The sequence below is a fragment of the Zonotrichia leucophrys genome, chromosome 6, assembly GCF_028769735.1.
Source record: "Zonotrichia leucophrys gambelii isolate GWCS_2022_RI chromosome 6, RI_Zleu_2.0, whole genome shotgun sequence".
NCBI classification, from domain to species: domain Eukaryota; kingdom Metazoa; phylum Chordata; class Aves; order Passeriformes; family Passerellidae; genus Zonotrichia; species Zonotrichia leucophrys.
In genome coordinates this window covers 16,590,851-16,617,076 of record NC_088176.1, presented here as the reverse complement: position 1 = coordinate 16,617,076, position 26,226 = coordinate 16,590,851, and the positions used below count along the sequence as shown (strand labels likewise).

The 26,226-nt window shown below is 43.9% G+C and overlaps 2 protein-coding genes across 4 annotated transcripts in view; one reads left to right on the top strand and one right to left on the bottom strand.

Moving 5' to 3' along the window:
• Nucleotides 1-2,547, bottom strand: part of HTR7 (5-hydroxytryptamine receptor 7) — a 32,671-nt gene extending 30,124 nt beyond the window's left edge. For 2 of the 3 annotated variants that reach the window (XR_010440744.1, XM_064716491.1), the window contains exon 1: nucleotides 1,884-2,546. Coding sequence is in view for 2 of the 3 variants with exons in the window: in XM_064716491.1 (XP_064572561.1) it covers nucleotides 1,884-2,413 (530 nt within the window). In the remaining variant the exon portion in view is untranslated. Of the gene's footprint in view, nucleotides 1-1,883 lie in introns of all 3 variants that reach the window. The other variant, XM_064716490.1, reaches the window with a different exon arrangement.
• Nucleotides 2,548-8,811: 6,264 nt separating this feature from the next.
• RPP30 (ribonuclease P/MRP subunit p30) lies at nucleotides 8,812-25,656 on the top strand. The gene is made up of 11 exons (XM_064716331.1): nucleotides 8,812-9,003; nucleotides 9,958-10,013; nucleotides 10,332-10,388; nucleotides 11,061-11,135; nucleotides 11,651-11,722; nucleotides 16,291-16,380; nucleotides 18,476-18,592; nucleotides 22,028-22,057; nucleotides 22,475-22,512; nucleotides 23,638-23,717; nucleotides 25,052-25,656. Exons 1-11 carry the CDS (start codon nucleotides 8,922-8,924, stop codon nucleotides 25,159-25,161), a joined length of 807 nt encoding a protein of 268 aa, XP_064572401.1. The 5' UTR covers nucleotides 8,812-8,921; the 3' UTR covers nucleotides 25,162-25,656.
• The last annotated feature ends 570 nt before the right edge of the window (nucleotides 25,657-26,226 follow it).

The window sequence follows — 26,226 nt, the reverse complement described above, 5'->3', positions numbered from 1 at the left end:
TGTTCAATAAACATTCAGTGAAAGAAGTGAGAACACAAAAAGAAGAGAATAATTCTAATTTAAATCAGCACTAGCTGGTGAAAATCAGCCATTTACAAGAGGTTATGTTCTTTCTCAATACAAAGATATATCTCTTGTTAGTATTTTAGGGTGAGAGGGGAGTGGAGGGAGAACTGAGAACAATAAGAGATGCAGCCATCAGTGTCACCAGTTCAGTCAAAGCCCCTGTTCAGCACACAGCAGTGACCTCAAATGTTAAACTAAGAAATAGAAAAAAGCAAGAGCCCAGTGCTACGGTGTGAATCATCACACATCCTTAAGAAAGCTTAATTATGTCAACCTGTTTTCAAAAGGTTGGTAGAAATGGAGATGGAGAGCTCAGAGATGGACATAAGAACTATCAAAGAACAGATATTTAATGGAGAGAGAGTGCAAAAATGAAATCACTTATCTTACAAACAGAATAGAAAAGCAGAGAATAACACTGGGAAGGTAGATAAGCCTATTCATATCCTTTTGCAATACAGGAATTAAGTTTAAAAATCAACTTAGATAAATTAAAATTAAGCAAGTGTCAATGTAATAGCAATTTAAAAAATCAAACCAACACCAAGAACACAGATCGTTTCATACTGTCAAAATCTGCATGTGGATTTCATTGCTACAAGATGCTTTGCAGCATTCAGCTAACTGCTGGCCAATATTGAAGTCACAAAATAAAAAGTACTAGAACAGAGGATGCTTGTACAGAAATTAAAGTTCTGAAATTAACACAAACTGTGATGCTCCCTGATACGAAACAACCTCCATGTACTGTAGGAACCGCTTTTGAAAGATTGTTGCTTTGCAGAAACCTAATGTAGAGCTTTTCTTAAAATTTTCTGAAGTAAACAGTCAAGGCTGCTGCTGGCTATCAGAGTTGGTAAACTACTTCTAAAATCCAGTTACAAGGTTTTTCAATTTAGCCAATTGTGTGAACTTTTAATGAAAAATTACTTTCTAGCTGTTAAAATTCTTGACGTAGAATTTAGGCTGTGGAAAAGGGAAGCTACAGGCTGCAACTTACTTTAGAATAGAACCTACATGGAAAAAAGGAATCTGTCAACCTTCCTCTGTAGAGGACTGGCACAGGCAAATGTGGGCTCTTTGGTATGGTTTTTACATCAGAACCGAACACCTAAGATATTCTTCTCCAGTGTGTACGCACCTCCTTGTTGCCCCAGTCACTGTATCATTTGGAAGAAGCTAAATGCCAACGAGCATAATTGGTTTTTAGGACAGCAGGTGCAAATTTTTAAAAAGCAAACGTTTGAAAGTAAATTTTCCTTCAAACAAAACATTATTTGTCAGAAATGAAATTGACCTATTCTGGGACTGTCCTAGAATAAAGATAAAACCTTAGGAAGCTATAATTACTGCACTTTCTCTGGTCTGGTAAAACTCTGCTGAACCCAGGGATGTTGCACTGTCACTTTTAAAGAATCAGCTCAAATCTACCTGTGGTATAAAGCAGTTTAAAGACATATGTTCCAAATACTAAAGCATCTGGAAATGCCCTATTTACTTGCACAGAGCCGTGGTAAACGGTGACAGTTTAGGTCCGGCTTTGCTTTGACACCCTGGCTCCCGAGTGGCAGCAAGGAGTTACCCAGAGGGACAACCAGGCACCCGGGCAGCAGCTCACCCTGCTCCGGCGGGCTCCTTCGAACAGAGGGGCTGCGGGCCGGCACTCGCCTCGCTCCCTGCTCCGAGCACGGCTCATTTCCAGGGACCCGGAGGAGGCAGGAGAGCGCCGGTGGCACCGCTCAGTGCGGGTGCCCCGCGCCGGGCTGCGGGCAGCGGCGGGAGGCCGGGGCAGGGCTCGGGGCGCCGGGCTCTCTCACCTGTCGATACTTATCACACAGAGGGTCATGATGGAGGCCGTGCAGCACATGACATCCATGGCGATGAAGACGTTGCAGAAGAGGCGCCCGAAGATCCACTCCCCGCCGATAAGGTCGGTGACGCTGACGAAGGGCATGACGGCCAGGGCCACCGAGAGATCGGCCAGGGCCAGCGAGACGATGAGATAGTTGGAGGGCTGCCGCAGCTTCTTCACGAAGCACACGGAGATCACCACCAGGCAGTTGCCGGCGATGGTCAGCAGGGTGATGAGGCAGAGCACGGCCCCGATGAGAACTTTCTCGGCGCTGCCGTAGCTGAGGATCTGCTCCCCGCACTGGGAGTCGTTGGCGGGGAGGGGGCTCGCCGTGGGCAGCGCCGACGGGGGGGGCGACGGGCCGAGCTTGGCCAGGCTGCGCGGGGGCCAGGAGCCGGCGATCATCCTGCCGCCGCCCAGCGCCCGCGGCTCCTCCAGCGCCAGCGGCCGCAGCGGGTTACCGGAGAGGTGGCTGCCGTTGAGGGCGAGCACCATGCTGCCGTGAGCAGCCCATGGAGCCTCGCCGCCCGCTCTCCGGCTGGCCCCGGCGCCGGGATGCTCGGGCTCCTCCTCGGGCGCCCGGCGCCGCCCGCCCCCTCGCAGCCGGCCGAGCCGCCCGCGGGGGCCCAGCCCGCAACTTCCCCCGGGGCAGCCGCGCTCGCCCGCCCGCCGCGCATCCCGGGCGGGCACGGCGCTATCGCCCCCAGCCCGCGGGCACCGGGGCGGGCGGGGGCGGCGGCCGCTCCCTCCCACCCGCGCCCAGCGCCCGCTCCCGCCCGCGGCTGCTTCCCGAAGGCGACAGGCTCCGGGATGGGAACCGCTCCGCCTCCCTCTCCCTCCTGCCCTCTGAGCTGCCGGTGGGGGTGCGCCCCTTCCCCGCAGTCCGGGAGCCGGTTCCTCCTGCCGCTTCTCCTTCGCGGCCGCCCCAAGCGAGGGGCGCTCTGGGATCCCCCAGTATCTGTGTATATGTGTTATATGAACACAGGTCTCACCCGGGAAGCTGCGGGATGGTGGCCCGGCCGGAGCGGGGTCGGAGCCTCTCGGTTTGCCGGCTCCGGCACAGCCCTGTGGCACGTCCCGTGTATGTAAGCATTTCTCTGTGTATCCAAGCTTGCAGATTCTTCTTCATAATAAGTTGTTGTGAGTACCATCACCTATAGTTTTTCTTTTATTAATATTTTGATACTCTGGTTTTGAATTTACTCAGTGCTCCATGTGTAATTCCTTCTGTAAAGCTAAAACCAACAAACTCCTATTGCTTGAATTATCTGCTTTTCTTGTAGGTTCCCTGGACTCTTAGATACAAGCCAATTTCTGGGGCTCACTAGCTTTCTCAATTCATTAAGTCCTATTCTTGCCTCAGAGTGGGGTGAAAATTAACTGTTTGCATTGTGAGCTACACACGGGATGCCAGCAGAAGATCACACCCCTTGATATAGTAACATGCCAGACAGTAAGGACTAAAGCCAAGAAAAACACCTGCTCCTGAGTGTCCCTCACATTTTCAACATGGGACAGAAGCCAGGTGAACTAGAGAAGGAGAGGAAATGAAAAGCATTGATCCCAGATGTATCAGTAACTGAGGTTTAAATGAGGGGAGCTCTTGCAACAACACAGAAAGTTTTATTGAAGTATGCATGGGACAAGGAAGAGCTGTGTGGCTCAGTAGTAAGAAAGGCTGCAGGATGCTTGCACATTATACCAACTTTAAAATCTGCTTTGAAGACAAACCCAATAAGTATCCAGTTATTGGAAAAAAAAATAAACTCAGCCGACAGTCCTACAGACTAGTGAAACACAAATCCATAGCAACTGAGGCTTCCATACTTGACTCACAGAACACAGACTGAGCACAGGCAGAGCCCCCTGTTGTCAGAAATGCAGGGTTTGGTTGCTCAATTGCTGGCCTTCCCTACCACCCCCACATCCTGATTTGCCTAAGATAATAAAATAAGCAATGATAAGCTGCTTCTTGGGCAGCTCCTTGACCATTACCTAGTTGAAAGCATTTTTCTGTTCAATCAAGTGTTTTCCCACACTGTGTTAGTTGCTTTATTGTGTCCAATCACAACAAAAGTAATGAAAACACAAAATAAAAATCCTTGTTTAAGCACCCAAAATGTGTTCATGAACCTTGAGCTTCAGGTGAGTTACCCCACCTGGTAATAAATGAAGTATTTTGTCCTCTTTAGTTAAGCAAAAATTAGGAAGAAAAAGGTCTTTGGAAATTGCAAGGATATATCTAAATTCAAACATTAAGGCAAAACTTGGAGAGAGAATGTTTCCTTATTGGTTGGACATGTTTTTCAAAAATAGTGTCTGAAGCATAGCTAGGGAGTTAGGAACTTAGTAAATTTTGTTCAAAATAGATTCTTATCACAAAAGCTGATAAAATTGTACAGTTTAATACTCCCATTAAAAGCAATTTTTCAGTTGCTTAAAATGTCACTAAGGCAGAACAAATTATAATCTGGTGCTTTCTGCAAATGCGTTAACACAGTTCATTAAATCAGTCATTCTTCTTGACAGCTTTTCAATACACTTCTGGGATATGACTCTCTAAATGTTCTCAGTGGATGATACACAGGATCATTTGGTAGGGTAGGGATCACTCCTACCCATTCCAACCCAAAAGTAGGACTGAACCTTGTCTTTTGTTCTGTATCTTAAATTCCCTTACAGTTCATTCAAAGTTAATCACCTGATTTCTTTCCTTCTCAAAGGCCACAGCACCACTCTTTGAATTTGCTGTTGTGATCTTAACTTTGAAGAAACAAAGCAATTTAAATCAACTTATGTACCATTACAGAAAGGGATTTATGTACTATTGCAGAGATGTGAAAAACCCTGGCAAGAAAAAGCAGCTGACATCTCTCTAAAATATGCCCCTCGAAAGCTTTTTACTAGGACACACCTAAAATAACTTCCAGTTTCCCAGGGTGGGCTGAATCTGGTGAGGTGCTTTTTGTGAGGGTTTAGAGGGTTTCACACGGCTAGTTCCTGGAAAAGCATAGAAAATAAATCATTCCATGAGATGACATCTATTCTAGGTACTTAAAATAACAACAAAGGAAAGTAGGACTTCATCTTTCCAAGGGTACATCCCATTTTTGTCTTCAGCGATCCTATCTAAAAATTCTAACACATTGTTCCAGACAGAATACAGAAGTGAAACAAATGTCCAATTAGGTGTCAAGAATAACAAGCTGTCATTTATTCTTTACCCAAGAAATTGCTTTTTCACCTTCCATTAGGCTTCAAAAATATAATCAAATCATTTTTCTGGCTGAGCTTAGCAAAATCCTGTCCTCTGAGTAATTTAGGCTCTCTATGCATAAAAGCCTCTTAACGTTTACATATACCTCCGATTGTGTGCTAAATCCTTTGTCCCCCATTCTTTCTGCACTTAGTGAAGTTAAACTATTTTGTTAATATTTGATAATGTACTTTATTTACAAATCTCACCTTTGCTATTTTATTATTGTTATATAGAAAAATTTCAGATTATAAAAAGAAAAAAATGCAAGAGAAGTTTTTTACTTTGATTTTTTCCCTCTCCCAAAGTAGTTAATTTTGTTTAATTTTCTCCGTTTAACTTTTTCTCCTCCTCCAGAAACAGTTCTGATCACATAACATCTTCAGCATTTGTTATTGATACTAAGTGTATATTACAGCAGAGGCCATTGCTATCAATTCTTTGCTGCCACGTTAGTGAGATAAGGTAAGACAGGTCATTAAGGCTATACAGTTTCCCAAGCACATTTTGATTTATTGGGGCCAGACTATATCTATCAGTGTTTCTGTTGAAAAACCCTGCATTAAATCCTGGATCCTTCATCCCTCCCTGGAGGACTTGATGCTTGCAGAGAGCAGGTCTGTGCAAACTTGGAGGATCCTGACTGAAATGGGTCAAGGAATGCAGTGCAAGAGCTTCAGCAGCAGAGGAGAAAACGCTGACAGCCCAGCATGGTAACACCTTCCCTCACACAGCTGCCTCTAGAAAACAATAGCCCTGCTCATCTTAGCCTAAAAAGTTGAAGGCACTGCTACATTCCCCTTCTTAAGCCATTCAATACTTGCCACATGGCAGGAAGGTAACATGAGTATGCAATGCAACAAATAACAATAACAATAATCAGATCGGAAACTTTTCTTGTTCTTTTGTTCTTTCTTATTATCCCCTCTTTTGTCCTTCCTTGCCTGAGAGATCTTAGCTCCTTAAACTGTTGTTTTCATTTGTCTGTCATTCCTCTCCTCTCCTCTCCTCTCCTCTCCTCTCCTCTCCTCTCCTCTCCTCTCCTCTCCTCTCCTCTCCTCTCCTCTCCTCTCCTCTCCTCTCCTCTCCTCTCCTCCTTTTCTTTTTTTTCTAGAGGTATTACTGAAATCTTGATTTTAATTCCCAGCATGTACTGTTTAGCAACTAACACTTGTCTAATTTCTAGCAAATATGTTGCAGCTGCACTTTTCTTTTCTGCCTTTTCTTGTCTTTGTGAAGATAAATCATCATCACGCTGTGGCAGAAAAACAGAGAGGTAACTATTCCCATATTTGGCCGTTTCTTACCATTGTCAAATAAATACTTTCATCTGTGCAACTTAAATATGAAATTATGTCTTCCCTTTTTTGAAACCAGCAAATACTAACAACAGCAAGCTGGCATTTGAAAAGGAAATTAACAATTAAGATGACATTTATACTTAAAATTCTTTATCACTCAAAATGAGAGCTCCCAACTCTGAAAACTCCATCTGTACCTTTACACTGGAGTTTATGGAGGTTATGAGGTTCTGATAAAAGTGACTGTGACATTCATGTTACTGAGTTGCTGGGGTCAATAGTACTAAATAAAATCTTAGCACCCAAAAAGGGCCAAATGCAGAACTAACTTTAACAGTTGCTACCATGGATGGCCCATTGAAAATGTATTAGAAGAATTGTGACAGTTTCTGCATTAGAATTTACAGAAAGGACTGTCTTGAGGTCTAAGTGTACTGAGGAAGAAATGCTCGGAGTGAGGAGATCTGTTTTCACCATGGAGAACTTCAGGACAGCAATGAAACAAAGCATGTTAGAAGCTTGCAGCTTAACAGTGAGGACCATAACGAAGCTCTCCCCAGACCACTGGGGCTGGCGTAAATAAAAGCAGTAATAGCTAAATAATAACATAGGAAAGAATGCTGTGCACTGTTCTGAGTACATGATTCGTGATTCCTGCTGCTAAAAGTGCTTCATACTCAGATTCTTACACCATTACAGCAAATAGAGTTCTGTAGAGATTCTGCATGAAGATCTCTTTAAATGTCCTCCATTTTAAGCTCTTCAAGGAAAGGTTTCTTTTGCTTGTATATTGCCAAACACGAAGGCTGCTTAATCTTCTTTGGTATCTCTGAACACTGCTGCAGTAGGACTGTTCAGAAATAACTGATACATGCTTCTGGATCGCTTTTTACATTCATTAAGACAAATCAAGTTGCATCAAACACTGAGCCAAAGAAAACCTGGAATAATATCTCAAGCTGCTCCATTTTCACACACATCGAAGAAAAACCTTGGCAATACCATTCAGGCTGTGCTCTTGCTTCAAATGGCTGGCAGAGAAGCAGTATTGGCTGATGTGATGTAACAGGCAAGCAACTTACAGATGCAGACGGACTCAAAGAGAGCTTCTTTACTGAAATATCTTGATCTAATATTGTCAAGAAAAATATGCTGCCATAGATGTGGCATGAACAACAATGGTTTACCAGCTGGGGGTTTTTACCCCTTTCAGAGTGATGTGGAACTTTCCTGCCATACAGATGTGGGAGCTGTTTTCTACTGACCCTCAAAACTGCTTCAACTCCTGGTCCAGTGTGTGCAACCCACAAGTAGCTTCTCTGCTACCACCATCCCAGGTATTTGTAACTCATCAGGCAGGATGTCCAGAAACACGCCAAGAAGGCACTGTTGTTTCTCAGCTGTGCTTTGTTAACCAAGTGATCTCTGGTAGAAATGAGGCCCAGGTCCCCACAAACCCTGTGTGCACGGCTGGCACAAGCTGCATCAAGATCTGATGTAAGAACATCCTTGTAAGAAGGGATGTTCAGGGTTTGGCAGCAGCCTTGGCCTCAGTTAGAAGCCTTTTTGCCATATTAAGAATTCAGGGCTCCAGATTTCCACAGACTTGCCCTGATGAGCATTTAGCCCAATTTGAAGATAGAAAAAGGGAAGGACTACCTGGTTTGGCCACCTGAAGTTGGACAGGAATTGCAGACTTGCTGTCTTCAGCAGCTGCTCTAAGTCACCAAAAACCACCTATTGAGAATTTCCACTTGTATTTTACATATTGTGTGCTATTTATCAGCGGTAGAACAACATTAGTACTTTTTGTGGCAGTGCTACACAGTGAACTTCTATCTGATTATCAGTCTGTGAGAATTCCTCTGTCCTCTTCGGTGTCAGGGGTATCTTTGACATATCTTTGGCATATCTTTGGCAGCTCGGGGCTTTGTAGGAAAGAGAATAACTATGAAACCATAAATAGAAAAGATTGGATTTGATGTGTATTGGCAACGTTCAGACAGAGCCGAACCAGTTTCACAGGGCTTAGATAACACGCCACAGGAGCAGGGCTACCGCTCCACCTGGTGGGCACCCGGCGGCTCCGAGGGGCACGGCGAGCCTCGGCCGGCTCCGCTGCGGCCGCGGAGAGCGGCAGAGCCGCTCGGGGATGCTCCTCAGAGCCAGCCCGGGGTGCGCTGCCTGGGAACGAACCACGATCCTGGGGGATCGCCTTCAGAGGCTCCGCCTGAGACCTGAGCCATCACCACACAGCCCCTCCCTGGCCCCGCAGCGCCGCGGCGAGGCAGCCAAAGCCCCGTGGAGCACGGCCCCGCCAGGGCTGCCGGAGCCGCCGGCCCGGACGGGCGGGACTACAGGGCCCAGGCTGCCGCGGGCGGGAGGGCGGTGCCGCCGCTTGCGCCGCCGCCGTGCCCGGGCTGGGCCCGCCCGCCGCGCCGAGAGCATGGCCGGCTTCGCCGACCTGAACCTGCCGCAGGGAGCGGACAAGAAGTCCCTGCAGAGCCTGCTGGAGGCCGCGGCGCACCGTGAGTCTGCGAGCGGGGCGGGCGGCGGGGCCGGCCCGGAGCTCGGTGGGGCCGAGCTGGGGAGCGCGGCCGGCCCCGGCCAAGAGGGCAGCGGGACGCGAGCGGCGGCTCCCCTGGCACGGCAGGCACTGCCGGAGCCTGCGGGCTGGGCTGGCACGGCCGGACTCCCGGGATGAACCTTCCTTTCCCTCCGTTTCCCCCGGCACCGCTCCGCTCAGCCCGCTCAGCCCGCGACTCTCTGCCAGCCCAGTGCCCAGGGCTGGCTCAGCCGAGACGGGGGCGCAGGGGAAGCTCCTGCTGCGCCTTGCAGCTCTGTCTCTGCCTGCTTGTCCCGGTGTCACGGTTGGTTTTTTCCCTACGTGCACAAGTTTTTCCGCCGGCAGTTTGGTAGGGCCCGGCTCTTTTCCTGCAGAGCTGTTGCGCAGCCACGTGCTGCCTGTGCGGGGTTCGGGGCGGGAGGTTTGAATGCCCCCGGCAGGTCTGTCATCCTCCCCAGAGCCTGCGAGCCTTACCTTCTCCTACGTTCACTCGGCATCGTTTGGAATTCCTGCTTTGCCTTCTCCGACAGCTGTATCTCTGCCACCTCTGCGTTATCTGCACTTTTTAACAACTGTCCTGAGTACACTTAGCAGTTTTCCATAAAGAAAGTCACAAACAGGGCCAGGCTAGGCCAGACCTTTGGGGACACCAAACTCATGTATTTGTGTTTATAAAGCACTGCATTGAGTAAGAGTTGTCAGGCCAGGGATATGTTAAAAGCCAAACAGATTTTTTTTTTTTGTCTATTTCAAAGCACTTTTTGGGTGAACCGGTTGTCTTAAAAAATATTGTGAAATCTAAACATGCGCGTGATTATTAACTGTAGGACAGTTAAGTAATGAGTATTTTACGGTTTTCTCATTGGAATTGTTTTTTTGCTGTATATTAACTAAATTTTTACTGTGTGTTTTTCAGTGGGATATTCTGTAGTTGCACTTAATCATGTCATCGACTTTAAAGAAAAGAAACAGGTAATTTTTCTTGGGGTTATTTGTTCTTACTGTGTTTTCTTTAGTAAATCTGCTGCCTTATTCCATGTTTCCAGATAGCTTTAGCTGCAGAATGCACATCTAGACACAACCACAAATCTCTCTATTTGTAATAAAACTCCCATTTTATATTTCAGTAGAACTGCCTTCGGATTAATTTTTAATGTGGTTCATGTACTGTCCCACAAAAATAGTTTCCTTAGTGTGGTAAATTTCTTCTTAAGATTGGAACACACTTTTTGTTTACATGTAAACATAACCCATGACATTTTTAATAACTTTGTTCTGTTCTCTTTCAAGGAAATCGTCAAGCCAGTATCCCCTTCAGAGTTGTTTTCATCTTTACCTATTGTACAAGTATGTCTAGTTACATTCTATATATATACATTGGTATTCTGAGTTACCCTTTTTTACCTTTGTGTGTTTGTATATGGGATTTTGTGTATGAGGTGTTAATCAAAAAAGAAAAATTAGTCCATTATTTCATGGTTACAACTCCAAGCATTGGAAGAATAGTAAACTCACATCAGGGTAGGCACTATTCATTATTTTAGAAGTTATTAAAGAAATTCCTTTGTGTGAATTTTGAATCTGCTTGTAGTTGAATAATTACAGTACAATTCTTGAAATTTAAGTTTTGGAGGAGCAAAATTTGGATATAAAGAAATACAATCATGTGTTTTGGGTCACCGACATTGATTAATTCAAGAACTGCTTTTCCTTGCAGTTGTGGCCTGCCTGGGGAATCATAGCAGTAGTAAATCATACTCAATTTTTCTGCATGGTTGTTTTTCTTTTTTTTCTTTGCTTTCTATTCATCCTTCCTCAGAGAAACACAGTAAGTAATTTTTTGTAAGAACAGGTATAATATCAAAGAGATAATGTAAATTAGGGAAGTGTAATTACAGATTTAAGAAAATTAGTATAGCAAGACTATAAACATGACACCATTTTCTTTTTATAGCAGACTGGGTGGAAATTACCACAAATTTTTGCATTGAGTTATTAATATTATTCTTTTTTCTGTAGGGGACATCTAAAAGAATTAAAGTCTTGACCCGGCTAACACTTGTTGTTTCTGATCCTTCCCACTGTAATCTCTTGGTAAGTATACTCAGCAATCAATTTTGCAACTTTTATTTCCTTTTCTTAATGAATCAATGAAACTGTAAATTCTATGGGGACAACATCCTGGAATTTATAGGGCACTCAGAAGTGGTTTCTGAAATTGCATCTCTAACAAGTAAAGTGATCATGAGGAGATGCAGACTTACAAGAGTGTATATAGCTTCTGTTGATCATTTGTCAATATGGAAAAATAGTTCTGTTCCTTGGTTTCTGGACTTCTGTGCATGAACTAGAAGACCATGAGTAACCCTTGCATCTGGTTATGTTTTTGTGCTACAAGATCAAAGCAAAAAGTGTGTCTTAATAAATTGCTGGGACAAACCTCAAATTGAGAATAAATTACTTCATTGTAGAAACCTGCAGTGTAATTTGTTGATTATTGGCTTTGTTTTAATACTTGACAGGGAAAAAGGATTTTTTCCCTCATTGTTTTGGTTGTAATCATTGTGCATGTCAGAATTCAAAGTAGTAATTGTTTCCTCCTTTTATAGAGATCAACATCTGCAAACATAAGGTTATATGACATCATAGCAGTATTTCCAAAAACTGAGAAGCTGTTCCATGTAAGTACCATCATCTCATCAGTAATGCTCATTCAGTAGCCTTTAGTGCCTTGTGCTAATTTAAGTACATGCTTTTGTTTTGATTTTATTCCCCATTTATAAAGGCCTCATGGAGTTAATCAAACATTACAGGCCACCTGGGCAGTTGATGGGCTGAGGGGTTTGGGAGGATTTGCAGGAGGCTGCAGGACTCTGAGGTGACAGGTTAAAGTCTGAAATATCTACCTTGTCTACATGATGGAGGGACTAGTATGCCCTGCACTGTGGTTGCCTTTATGTGCCTTGTACTCTAGTGAGGACAGAAAACATTCTTTTTTCCCCTCCAATATATCTGTATATCATCATGTAGAAAACTTCTGTCTTCAGCTTTAACTTCTCAAACTCTTGAAAACTTCCCTAAAATGCACTTTTGATCTTCTGTTAAAACTAATTATTCCTCAAAAATGCTAGGGAGGATTTTAAAGTGGAACTAATGTGGTTCTGTGAGTTACCTGGTAGCTGTTGACCCCCATTTCCTTCATATTTTATTTAAATTGTTCTGAAATACTTGATAACAGCTGATGTCGATGTTCTGATTTGGTGGAGCACCTTGAAAGAAGTTATGTTTTTGTCAGAATTTTTCTTACAAAACCCAAAATTGCGATGTCTGATCTGTTGTAAGCTTGTAAATATTAAGTCTGAATTGGGTGAGTAGGTGGAAGTGTTCCATCTCTGTTAGCCTTGGCAGGCAGACATGCAGTTGAAAGCAGTGTGAGGGGCAGGGACAGCAAAAAAAAAAGTGAGTTTCTTTGAAGAATTTACTTTCAAAGATATTTACTTTCAAAACTTTTCAGTTTAAAACTGAGTCTGGTGGTTGTTTTTTTAAAATAAGTTAAAGCCACTTTCTAGTACTGCTGAATACCTGTTTTGCTACATTAAAATTGCATTATTCTGTTTTGTTTTTCTACAGTATTTCCCCTCCTATTTCAAGTCTTGTCCAAGTAAACTACAAAGCAGGAGCTGTCAAAGAATATGAACTTTAGAGAATTTTTCAGCCAAATTCAAACATTAATTATAAGAGTTACAGCAAAATTAAACAAATTTCTGTATTTTATTTCCCTTGAAAGATTTTAGGACTCTTCAGGGTGTGACAGAGGCAAATGGTTTTAAATATTTTTTGCTGGCCACTCTCTACCTCTTTCTTTTGATCTCTGGCAATAGTGTAAAATCTCACTTTTCAAGTGAGCTCAATCAAGTATGCTTAAACACACACCTGAAACTAAGTGATCAGCTCGGGTGTGCTGTGTTGTTTTTTGGGGAAAAGAGTATTCTCTCACTTAGGGTTATTATTGTTTATTTTCAGCCATATCACGCCTCCTGCTGCAGTTGCACATCCAGCTGTGGCAGCGTTTAGGCAGCCACTCATTTCTGCAGTCCCTGCCTGCTTTGCTGAGCTGCTTGCTTGCTCAGCTGCATGGCAGCTTGCTTGGAGGAGCCTGCTTTTGGCTGAGCAGTAACCAGAGGTTTTGCCAAGTTCTTTTGCAGGCAGATCCCCTTTCCCAGAGTGATTCAGCAGGCAGCCCCGCGGAGCTGTGCCAGCGCAGAGCAGCGCTGTGCTCTGGCAGGGCAGTGCACACAGGGCCTGGCTAAGCTGACACTCTGGCAGGTGACAGGCAGGCTGTGAGGAAAGAGGCAGGATTGTCAGTGAGATTATCTCCATTGCTTCCATGCTGGCAGCACTCGGAGCTGGGGATGGAACCCAAGCGTGTTTCTCGCAAAGTGCATGAGGTGAAGGACTTCATTCATGCGTCACATTCAGGGCAGGTTTGTATGGCTGCCTTTTGTGTAGAGATTTTAGAATGTCTCACTGTGGAGAGCTGATTCAGTTTCACAGAGCTATCACACAGGTGAAAGGGGACTTTACACAGGGGGTTTCAGCACATACAGTTTGCCTCTTACAACACATGGATATTTCATTATTAAAAATAAAGCCTTCAAGAGTGGGTCTTGCATGAAAAATTCCTATTGGCTTTTGGTAACTGAGCATGAGCTCAAGAGCATCATCTTTCTCACCAACAATTCGGCACTTGTGTTTTCTCCATAGAACAAGATTTTTCATGTTTTTGTGAAAAAATTACATGACCCTTGGAGGTGTACTCCAATTTTAGCATGGCCCAAAACTAGTCTGTGCCCTTTTGTCACAAGCCAGGGAAGCTCTTTTGTGGCTGAGTGTGGCAGTGATATGTATTGAAAGATGTGCTCAAATTCTTCAAATAATTTATATCCTTTAGGGGATGAGGAAGCCATGTTTGCCAATTGTAGAATGGGCTCCTTGTTTAAGTCTCCCAAAAATATTGTTTTGGCCTGCAGCAGGAATGCCCACCCCATGCAGGTAATAGGGTCTGTACTTGCTGTTTTTAAAAAATGTTGCTTTCTAAGATTTCTGATTGTTTAAATGATATTAGTTAGCTCTGTCTGCTGTTTTTAAGCACTTAGCACATCACTAGTATCTAAAAAAGCCTACATATGTACATCTGAAGATGTAGTGCAGAGTCAGATTTCAATGTTTATTCCTAGAACGTTTGCCAAAGCTTGCTTCAGAGCCCCCAGACAGTGGCAGATGTATTTATTAATGGCTGGCTGGAGTTCTCCCAGCAGATGGGGCTCTTGCCCACAGTGCTGCCAGGCTGCTGCTGGGCTGTGCAACTTGCTGCATGACATTTTCTGGATGAAGTTGTTGCACTTCAGATCTTTTCAGCAGGCAGGGTAGCCTTAGCTTGGCTGCATGTTTGATTTGTCTGGGAGCCAGAGCTAGGCTGAATATTAGAGCTCTTGGAGAAATCTGCTCTCCAGTTTTTCATGCAGTGCAGGAATTCCTCATATGTGAGGAATATGGCTCGCAGTTTGGTTTTCCTTGGTGGTATTTTCTGACATGTTCATGTCACTGGAATCCTGTAGATATCCTGGCTTTTGAGTCACTCCCTGTCCCACTGTGCTTAATTTGCAAATTTTCCAGTGTTTCTGGAGCTGATTAGGAAGGCTTGATTTCTCATCAAATAGGACAACTTGCATGTGTCTGATGTCTGTTCTTGCTTCCCTTAATTTTTGCCATAATCTCTTCCTGAATTTTTTATGACCTCGCTGACATATTTTCTAGGGCATGATTCAGAGCTGTTTGTTCTGTGCATGTTCCCATAAATCACCTCAGTGTGGTAGTTTGTACCTCATGTGAGAAAAGGAGGGAAGCCGACTGTAGTAGGGCTGAACTTCCTCTTGGAAATCTAATTCCATGCCATAGATTCCACAGGCAGCCTATGTCCTGCCTAATGGAGGATAAATATAAAGGTAGGGCATGAAGAAAAAGTTCAGTCTGAATGTCCTGGCAAAGACATTTCAACTTCAAAAACCTTGGTGGTGGTTTGCCTGCCTGTGTACTGTGGCTGTCTTGTCTAGGAGAGAGTGCTATCAACAGCTAAGAAACATTCCTAAAGCTGGGCCTGTGCTCTCATCTCCATCCAAATTCCATGTGAACAAACTGGTAGAAGACCAGTTTGCCGAGCAGCAGTGTGCCTTGTGTTAGAGCAGCCCTCACCCCTGGGGCTGCTCACAGCCCCCACTGCTTTTGTGCCAGTGGGAGGAGGGATGAATGGTTGGCACCTGGCCCAGGTGTATTTGGAGCAGTTGCTGCCAGGTTTCTGAGTGCAGAGAGTTCCCCAACACACAGAAAATTCCTTTTCAACTTTCCCATCCTGTCTTACCTTCTTTGTTACAACACTGCTTACAGGCATTAGTGTAGCCCTGTGTAATCATCCTTACAGAGCAGGCATATATAATTCCTACCTTGGGTGTATGAGATTAATGTCAATCAAGGACTCCCTTTTAGGGTCCCTTAATTTTCCTTGTATCTCAGTGTGAGGAGTCTCTGCCCCTTGTTCATTTCCTCTGTCTCTCAATACAACCTGTAAATTGTGGTGTGAATTCAAAGCTACATTCTTAAACTGCAGCCTTCAGTGCTGTCTCCAGACTCTTGCCAGAGGTGTGGCTCTCAGGAGGAGCTGCACCCAGCCAGGAAAGGGAGGCTCTGAGGATTGGTCTCCAGCACCAACAGTCACATTCTGCTTTTTTTCCATACTTTTCTCTATTGCTTCTGGTAAAAGTAATTAATCCTGAAAACAAACAGGTGCTGCTCTGGAATCAGAGCATGATGGTACAAGGGGCAGTTCCTGCAGTCTTCCCTTTCTAAACTGGTGTTGGTCTTTATTATCTGTGAGTTCTTTTGTCAAAAGCCAACATTGCTTCTGCATGTCCTCTGTCAGACAAAAACAAAGAAGTAAGTGCTGCTTTGGGGTTGACCGTTATTTTATTGGAAAATTAGTTCTATAAGAAAGGGAAGACTTGGGTTTTTAAGTCTCAAATGCTGCTGTTGTATTGGCATACCTGCAATGCACAGTACCTCTTAATTTTAAAACTGAACTCACCCTGGAGAGACATTTGTTGCATTAAGAAATGAAGGAGAATATTAGTGCACCTTAAGTTAGTTATGTATTTTTTGGCATATCTAATAATCTGTTCCTATTTCTTTGCTGTAGATTGCTTGCACAACACTAGATGTGGATCTGGTCTGCATAAATGTAACAGAAAAGCTGCCATTCTACTTCCGAAGGCCCCCTGTGAATATGGTAAATTTACATCTAAATTGCACTCTTGCTGTTAGACTGACATTAAATACAAAATCTGAGTCGAATTCCCTACTGCTTTCCACCCACCATTCCTATCCAAGTGGTTCTTTTATTTTCTTGCATAATGTATAGTTTTGTTTCAAATGTCCTTCACTTCAGGGCCTCCACTGTGGCACTTAATACACATTGATGTATGTTCTTTCTTTTTCTCCTCCTGTCCCCCAATTAAGAAGGCAGAAGTGGTGTTCCCAAGGAGTGGAAACAGAGCCTTCAGGCCACTGTGCTGCTAAGCAGGGAGATATGGTGTGATTGCTGACAAAGCTGCTTCCCAAACCAGAAATGGTACAGCTGTGTCAAAACAGATAAACAGCCCTTTGATTTAAAAGACAGGAAATGTGAATGGCAGTGTCAGTTTAGGAGAAGGATGTTGTGCTGGTTACTTGAAAGACAACTGCATTGAATCCATACTTGGACAAAAGAATGTCTTGGTAAATGAACCCAGTGTGGCATTGCTAAATATATGCTGTGGGACCCAAGATGGCTATCAGTGTGGATCAAATATAGTTCTGCCTGCTCTTGGTAGTTTGCCAGAAAACTTAATCTGAACGTGCTCTTATGGGAACTTGTTTTCTCCTCTGAGTGTATGTAAAGGTTCATTCCACATGGGCATTCTTGGCTGATGTAGAACTTAGTTCTCAAAATTTTAAATTTGGAATTGGCTAGTAATCGTACTTCCTTTTTTTATAAAGTTTGACCTAGAATAAAAATTCAAAATTAACTAGAATTAATTCTGAGACAGAATAACAATAATACATTGGCATTTATGGTAAACTGAGGATTTCAACATTCCACTTGGAATAACAATTTTGTATGAAACGCTGTATGAAAGTACCCTAGCTGTCTAAAACTGCAGCAGCTGGCCCAGGTAAGGAGCTGTGTGGCTCTTAGAGCCCTGTGTTGGGAGACATTTTCCTTGCAAGCTACCTCTCATCTTCCACACTCCCAGCCTCCAGGCAGTCTGTCTGTCGGGCAGGTCTGTGCATCCTGGGCCAGTCAGTTCTGGTTGTTACAATGCCAGACAGATTGGCAGGCAGCTGAAGTGGTAGGGATGAGGTTAAAAACCACCTTGACTGGAAATTGGTGTATTGCCATCACCTGTTTGGTTTTGATGAATTCAGGCTTCTCTTGTTTGCAGCTATCAGGCCAGATATATGCAGAACATTTGATGCATGTATGGCTTCTGTTGTGCTTGCATACAGAGGTCATGCATGGGTGGGAGCTGGATTAATTCCAGCTGTATTCAGTTACTGGACTCTCTTACAGTATTACCACTGCAGCCTATTTTAATAATATTTGTGTAAGAGTAGAGTATCATTTCAGGCAAATGTAGGATTGCCATGGAACAAAGAACTCCTCGCCTTACCTTGTGTCTTTATTGCTAGCACACTGTGTGCAAGTTGCTTAACCTTTCTGTGTTTGCAAAAACAAGGATACTGGGCTTTTGGTGAGGCACCGGGACAGCAAAGGATGTCAAAGCAGCTGAAAACATAACCAGTATTACTATTTGAAACCTCTTCTGTGATTCACTGTTTTCTAACATTGTCACAAACACCAGAGAATGCTGTGAGACAGGAGAAGGGTCCTCGTTGCTGCTTTTGTGCAAGGAGGAATTGTTTATCTGCAATACATGGCTGCTGAGGGAAGTGATGATCTTTCTTACAGCAGGGTGTGGTACTAGAGGACTTGGGTCCTCAAAGTTTCAAGACAGCAGATTACCAGCAATGGTTATCTGTCTCCTTGACTCTGACTGTGTGTATATATTAGTGATAGCCAGTTACAGCAAATAAGTGGTTGGAGCTTGTTTGTTAAACCTCATTTATCTGTCCAAGATTTATGCACACGTATCTGGAGTACAGTGAAGCCTTCCCCCACTCCCATTTTATGCTATGCTGTGCTCTTACTGGAACAATTCTGCCTTATTTTTTTGTATGTGACACAGTTAAAGTGAGAGTAAGCTGCATCAATAACAGACAGCAGTTGTTAGATTGTTAGGCTTCTCTCCTTTTGATTTTTGATCGCTGTCTTTCATGTGAAGGCAATAGATCGAGGCATTTACTTTGAACTTCTTTACACGCCTGCCATCAAAGACTCTACTATGAGAAGATACACCATTTCAAATGCCATCAGCCTCATGCAGATCTGCAAGGGAAAGGTAAGCTCTCAAAGTGAAAACAAGGTAATTAAATCAGTTCAAATTTTTCTGGAGTTGTACAGACTGAGCCATTTTAAATGAGTTTGATGATGGGACATCTGAAGCTGTGACTAAATCTTGGCCTACTAACACAAGGACACAATCGTTGTAGCTCCAGATACTTCCAGTCTTGCACCACTGCATGCTTTCTTCTTAAGCTGTCAAGCTGTTAGATTCTTTTTCCAGAACAACCCATGTGTTGTTATGGTATGCAATTCCCAAAAACAAAGGTGGGAGGGGATGGAGGGAGATTAAAGTGCCAGACTTCTAAGGTTTGCACTAGAACTGAAATTCATGTATTTCTTTAAAATCTTCCACTTCATATTTCTCATTAACCAAAAGCTCTCTTGACTGCCTACTTTAAATATGGGGGCTAAAAAACAATTTAAAAAAAAGTAGAAATCTTGTTTTGTTAACAAGTAAATTCTCTGTGTCCAAAATAGACCAAACAGCTAGCTGGCTGTCAGCCAAGGCTTTGCTGCAGTCAGATGAGCTGCATTCTTCCATGCTACTGAAACCCAAGGAAGAAGTAACTTTGGGATGCTTGTAACACATTGCTTTCATAACTTACCTCCTCTCAGGCTACCAGGTTAAGCTGTCTTATGCTGTGTCCTCTCAGGCCATGCTTTTTAATAGGGGGTCATATCAAATTTAACAGAAATTGTAGCTCCCTCTTCTGTATTGTAAATGGCCTCTGCCACATGTAGCCAGTCCAGAGAAGCTGGATTTGGAAAATCTGAAGTGGGATGTAGAGCTTGGAAGGTAAATTAAAAGCAGATCCGTCATTACCTCAATCATGGCAGCTTTTATAGAACAGCAGGGTGGGTCAAACAGATTCATTCCTTGGTGCTACAGAGAAGGTGAGTGTTTGCACAGCCTCTCCTGAGAAGCGCAGCTCTGGCAGGTAATGACATGAAGTACTGACTTGGACATGACTTCTGTACACATTGACCACTTTCCTTTGGAATTCCCTTTTTGATACTGCTCCTCTTTCCTCTGTGCAGTTCAGGATGTGCTTCTCACGTGGTTGTTCATGAACTGGAGAGCACCAGCTGAGTTGGTATCATGGATAGGGCAAGTGAGATATTCAGGCTCTGTCTGTGCATGGTGCCCTTTCACTCTGCATCTGTCAGTCAGGGTTTCATCTGCCACTGGAAGGTAAAGCAGCTGGAGCTGCACAGGGCAAGTTGTTGTCAGGCATGGAAGAGGACTGCTGGCTTGTCTTTGTTCTTTGCCTCCAGATTCAGTAGGCTGTGGACCATCAGAGATGGTTATTAGCCCTTACTGAGAGTTTGCCTCTGTCAGTGAGGTGGAGGCCCTTGTTTAAATGGAACATAGGATGGCTGGTCCCTAGGCTGCTTCTGTTGGCACCTGGCATGCAACTCTCATGTTCTGTAATGTGTAGTTGCTCAACCCATAGTAGCTTTTGGATTCTTTTATTCCTCCTCTATTGTAGCAGGGCAGAGAAACCTTCAGAAATTTACTTGTGTTCTCAGAGCTGGCATTGAGCAGTGTCTTTAAAACATTAAAATGTGCAGGGAATGAAGGAGAAACTCCCCTGCCTTGCCAGACAGAAGGTGTGTATAACCACAGTCCCTCACCTGCTGTGTTTTGGTAACTGAGTTGGAGGCTGCCTGGAGCAATGTACTGAACAGCTGCTGTCTGCTTTACCTGGGGAGATAGTGTTTTGCCTTTTAGATTTGCCTTTAGCTCTTGCCTTGGATTTGCCTTTGCTTGCCGCTCTTCACTTGCCAGCAGTGCTTTTCTTACCTGCTCTTGTGTCCCTCCTCCATGTTACCCGTCCCCTAGTGAAAGCCTTTGAACCAGGCAGAGCGTATCTCCAGTGCCCAGCAGTGATCCACAGTCCTGTGCTGGCTTCAGATGGCTCACACAGCTGCTCTGGGAGCTCCTCTGAGCCTGGGTGACAGGCATTAGTTGCTACAGTTTGCAGCAGGAAACTTGAGTTTTCCCAGCAAACTCTTGCAGTCAGAACCACTTATGCCCAAAAGCACCTCTGGGATCCATAGTGCAGTTGTTTTAAAGGTGAAGTATTCAGAAAAGCAATCCTAGGCTCCATCAGGATGTGTGCTGTCTAGTCACTTTGATGTATATATTGTTCCTGCTTCTGGCTTTCCTTGTGGGGAGGCAGAGTCAACTGTCCCATGCTCTTCTCAGCACATGAGGAAACCTGGGGCACACTGAACGTGCAGCCAGTTTTACACAGGTTTTTCAGCTGTTGAGGTCTAGCTGCACACAGGGCATTTTCTTCCAATATCTGCCCAGCTCTTTGTGCTATGGAGGTGGCAGGGGAAGCAGAGCAGTGTGGGGAAACCCCCACCCTGAAACCAGAGCTGGGTGATGTGTTGGTGGTACTAACATCAGAGAGGGAAAGTCTGTCTCTGCCTCAGCACAATTCTAATTCTCACCCACTCAAGCAGGAATTCCCAAAGCCTTTTATTGAGTATAATAAAAGGTGCAAGGAGATTTTGCTGCTGCAGAGTTACCAGCTGAGCCATGCAGGCCCCCCTAGGTGAGCATCCTTGGAGCTTAGCATCACAAGAGCTCTGGCAGCTGAGCTGTGGGATCTGCCAGCCCCACTGTAGTCACATACCTGTTCTGCAGTTCTCTCTTTTAGGAGAAAAGGGATTCTCTGCCTGGTGATTTTCATAGGGGTGCCAGTGTTAAGGGAAAGGAGTGTGTGGCACAAAGGGGCTGCCACTGCCTAAGCGTAGATACATTTCCTGAGCAAGTGTGGGTATGGTCAAGGCCAACATGAATGCTTAACATTGAGTGGTACTGCAATAGTACAGACCTAAAATCTGGGAGCACCAGACTGTCTCGAGGCACTACCTGTAATCTGCTTCTGGGGGATCCTGGACTCCTAAATCTATTTCTTTTACAGCTCAGGGTGAGTTGTTTATGTGGGGCCTTTTTCAGCTGGTGTAAATAGAGGGGACACTTGTTAACACAGTGCCTGCAGCTCTGCATTTTTTCTTTACCCTTAAGGGCACTTTGAAGTCCAGTATGAGAGATGCAGGCTGATAGGTGATTGCTTAATGCCATCACTCTGGACACTTACACTGCTTAGCCTGACACTCTAAAAAGAGATGTGCTTAATAATCTCCTATCTGGCTGTGAGAGGTTTGTAATTGCAAGGGAGGGCTTGTGCCTGTGCCCCTATGTAGGGGACAAGGCAGTAACTAAGTTTATCATGTCCCTAAATTAAGATTCCTACCCTGACAGAGTTCATCTGAGGGCATCAGATACTCTGATGTTTAATTGGGCTCTGAGCCTGAACTTAGCTAATGCTCAAAAAATTTTTTGCATCTTGCTGATTTTTATTTCATTTCTTGGAGCTGTCTGACAGATGAATGTTTGTACTCTTTTGTTTTCCAGAACATAGTTATATCTAGTGCAGCTGAAAGGGTAAGTCTCAGATTTTTTGTTTTTTTTATATATCAGAACAAATTGAAGATTTATCTGTGGCTGAAAATACAGCTTTAATTACACATTAAACATCTAAAAATGTATATTCAAATATGGTTGCCATTACCAAAGAATTGTATTGTGGGTTTTGGGACTTTTTTTTTGGTTAGTTGTTTTGTTTTGTTGGTTTTGGGGGGATTTTTTTTTGCTGTTGCTGTGGTATTTTTCACGACAGTTTTGTCCCAGGTGGACACTCTGTTTGCCAGAATAGTGGTATTTGCTTGATTTACTGTTATGTTCAGTAGCTTGCTATTATATAGCATTTAATCTTGCCTATCTGATAGCCTTGCCCTGCCTGCTCACACTGTCAGTCTAACAGCAAAGGCATTCACATATCCAAACTTTGTTTTGTTTTAGCCTCTAGAGCTCCGAGGTCCTTATGATGTGGCTAATCTGTATCCTTTCCCAAAGTCAAAGGCAGCAGTTAGTAGTAGCATTGGAAAGTTCAAAGTGGTTTTGAAATTCTTTTCATCCTTTACAGTCCTTGAACTTTATACAGTGGTACTTGCTGGTGACCCATTCAGTGAATCAGGGCTCTGAGTGTGTGGAAGGAGCAACAGATCTTGGTCATGGGGTGGCATGAGAAGTCACTGTGACTAATAATGTTTGTGTTCAGCTCCAGGAAGGTTTTTTTGTGATGTGCATTAATGTTGTGTGGGTGTAAATGGAGAAATTAAGAAAACCCATAAAAATCTAAGGACACTATGAACCAAATGAGACATTATTACTTAGTATCTCCAAAGTGTCACATTTTTGGTAGCAGAAGCTCTAAAATTGGTTTTATGTAAAATTAGAAGTTCCTATTTGAGCAGTAACTACTTCTGGTCTGGATTTTCCAGTCCTTGGTTATACATGTAATGTTAAAAAACATAGTTGTATTCTAGAAACAAAGGAGAATGTCTTTTCTTCCCTTCTTTTAGGAGTTCAGATGCATTTTTGTTACTCTCCCCACCCCTGAAGCACATATTTGGCCTGTCCCTGGAAGGGAAGGAGTGCGCTCTGAGTCATGAGAGCCATGTGGGAGGTTGTGTGGCCTGGAAGGATTTTATGCACAATATTTTTTCTTCCCTCTTAAAATGAGCAGTCAGGCTCAAGCCAAATTAACATAGCTAAGGTGGTGTCATCCCCGCTAAAAGTGGCTGGAAACTTCAGCATAATGCGTTAGTATCAGACAGTGCCCTGTCCCCAAAGCTGAAATTTTCTTGGGGGTAATTTTTTTTCTTGATTATGCATATCTAAAATGTTTCTGTGTTGACAGACTTTTATTTTCAAAAGTACAGCTTCTTGTCTGGAAATAATCAACATTGCCAGGAGCTTTCCAGGAGGGCTGCTGGGGAACTGCAGCCAGGAGAATTGGGTGCCTCATTTCTGCTTCTGGGTAACCTTATGCAAAATGTCACTTTGAGTTACAGCTTTGCTAATTCCCAGTTATTTGTAGAGTAAGCAAGCCTGTCGTGCAGAGAGCCTTCCCTGTTGTGTGTGTTGCTTCCTGTGTGTTTGATCCTGAGCAGCAGTGACAGAGGTTTGCTGTTTGGCCTCTCAGAAGGTGAAGCAAAGGCAGCTGTGTCCACCAACTGCAGAGCCACCATGCTGCATGGAGGTGAGCACTTGGAAGCTCCTGTAAATAATGTGTGCATTTGTTAAACTGAGTTCTTGTGGATGCATATTCTGCAAAAGGTCTGAGACCTTACAGAGCAAGTCAGATCAGGGTTTTACTTCTTTGTCCAATGCATGAAGAGGAGCTTGTGTGGCAAGGCTGTTTCATTTTCCCTTGTTGCCATGTTGGCAAATCAGTGGCTGAACTGGCGGTGCTGTCTATGCTGGAGGACTCGTGCAACCACATTAATGAGTCAGAAAGGATTGAACTGAAATAGGAGCCTGCTGCTGTGCTTCATAGTGAAACTGCCCCATTTCAGAAAGGTTTGAATGCTGATCTTAGTGACACTCAAAAAAACTCAGTGATTGAAGTCAAAAAATGGGTATGCATGTGTTTTGCATTTGCCTTTTTGCAGCATGTATGCAAAAGCACCTTAGTTATGTCCCTTTCTGATGCTTTAATACGTGGATTATTTCTGACTCACTCTTCAGTGTGTATCATTTCAAACTCATGGAAAAATCAGGTTCTCCTCCAGCCTGCTGCTCATCTACATAGAAATACAGAGTTTATCAAATTTGTGTGAGATTTCTCAAGCCTGTCATCTATCTTATCTGTGAAATTAAATAGCAAGTGTCATTTCCCTTGTCCCAGAGAGGATACTAGCCCAGAATAAGTCAATATATTTTGTCAAGGTTCTTTCAGAGCCTCTCTGCTAATAGAGTATTTGTAGGGAATAGGGACTCTCTTCTAACTCAAATTTTGCAGAGAAGCTTCCCACCAGTAATTACAAAATTGAATTGGGCTCAGTAGGTTATTGGACCAGTATTTCACGATAATGTTGAGAGTTTAGTAAATAAAATTCTTGAATACCATAAAATACTTCCTTGGTATGTAGGGGATCCTCTGCCAATACAATTGTGCCCACATAGTCTAAGAATCCTGGCGTATGTGAATGCATTTTTTAGTGTTTTTTTAATAACAGTATGTTTGGCTCAGAAGTGCTTTTAAAAGTGCTTCAAGAATGTGTCCTTCTGTGATTACTGAACTGACTAAGCCTGGTTTCCTATGGTTTTGTGTCTCTGCAGCTCCTCAGTCCCTGCAGACCTTGGTTTGTTATAATTCTATACCCACCATTGTATTTTCTCCACTCTGTAATGCAGTGAATCCCGAGCTCCTGCCCTTGCAGGTTGCTTCCCTGCTGTGTGTGCTGACTGGCTGGTTGCTCATCATGTCCAGCTGTGGGTTGGGGCATGGACACATGAACTGAGCATGCCTTAAATGCATTTTATTTCAGCATTTGAGGTGCTGGTACTGCAGCTTCCGCTTGTGTATTCCAGAAACTCGAAAGAGTGCCTGTGGCGTGGTGTACACAGTGAAGAAGCCTCGCAAAGTTGAGGAGGAGGAAACAGCAGTGCCAGCCTGCAAAAAAGCTAAGACTCAAGCTTGAGGACTGAACAAGTTGTCAACAGAAGCCTCCATCTCGTCTTTACCCAGTGTTGAGTCTTCCTCCAACCAACCTTATTTTTCCATTACTACCTTGCCCAGCCTGCAGAAGAGTTATTCTTCCAGCATTCAAGTGAGGAAAACTGTGTGAATGAGACTGCTGAATAGTGTTCACCACATCTGAAAGGTCATGCTGGGCTTCTGGCCAAGGGCAGGAGACTGACTCTTCACCCTCCCTTAGGTGTCCTGGAGTTAATGCAAACTCAAGAGAACATTTCTAACGTGGAAGTTTTTACTTGTACACATGCATTCCTTTTTTATTAAAAAACATGTCTAAGAACACATGCCTTCATAGTCTAGCTCTTCTGGTTTCTCAAGTTTTAAACACATCTCTGTACAGCTGCAAGACTGTAGATGAAGTTTACCTTCAAGTGGCCTGTGAAGAAACTTTTCAATCAGCTCCTGAAGCACTGTATCTAATAAAGTTTGTTCTCCCCCAGTTTCCTGAAGCACATTGCTGTGGCCACTTGGTGCCTGAATGATTGAACTGTTGCTGGATTAGGTGTGGAACAGACTGAGTTAGCCAGCACTGATGTCATTTCTGTTTCCTGCCAGGCTTGCTGCCAGTGTGCAGGTAATTGAGCAGAAACAAGCAGGGAGGTTGTGGCTTGCAGCAGAGGGCAGCAGGTGGAGTTGAGCTGTGATTTCTGTGAAGGATGTGAGCACACATGAGGCCTGTGGCTGCCAGGGTGGCACTCCTGAGTTACGGTGCTTGTGTGAGAAAAGTCTCATCTGTCTGAAGCTGTTGGCCTCAGTCTAGAAGAGCTGCCTGCAGAGAGAATAGGTGGTTCTTCTGCTTGTTCCTCTGGGTTTTGTGCAAATTCACTCCAAAAGTGGCATTCCAGGAAAACCTATACCTTGCTGCCCACTTCTGACTCCACCTCAGGATAGTGCCCAGGACATGGCTTTGGCCAGACTATAAAGCCAGCTGACATGGGTTGGTGGAGGAGTGTGAGAGCCTCTGGCATATTTGTCTGTCAGGCCACCCAGTGGATAATCAGGCATTTAA

Excerpts from the sequence above, each read along its gene's own strand:
- RPP30 (XM_064716331.1), top strand. The coding sequence starts at position 8,922 with ATGGCCGGCTTCGCCGACCTGAACCTGCCGCAGGGAGCGGACAAGAAG. Across the intron at positions 10,014-10,331 it reads ACTTTAAAGAAAAGAAACAG|GAAATCGTCAAGCCAGTATC; the intron begins GTAATTTTTCTT and ends TTCTCTTTCAAG. Across the intron at positions 16,381-18,475 it reads GAAGGCCCCCTGTGAATATG|GCAATAGATCGAGGCATTTA; the intron begins GTAAATTTACAT and ends TTTCATGTGAAG.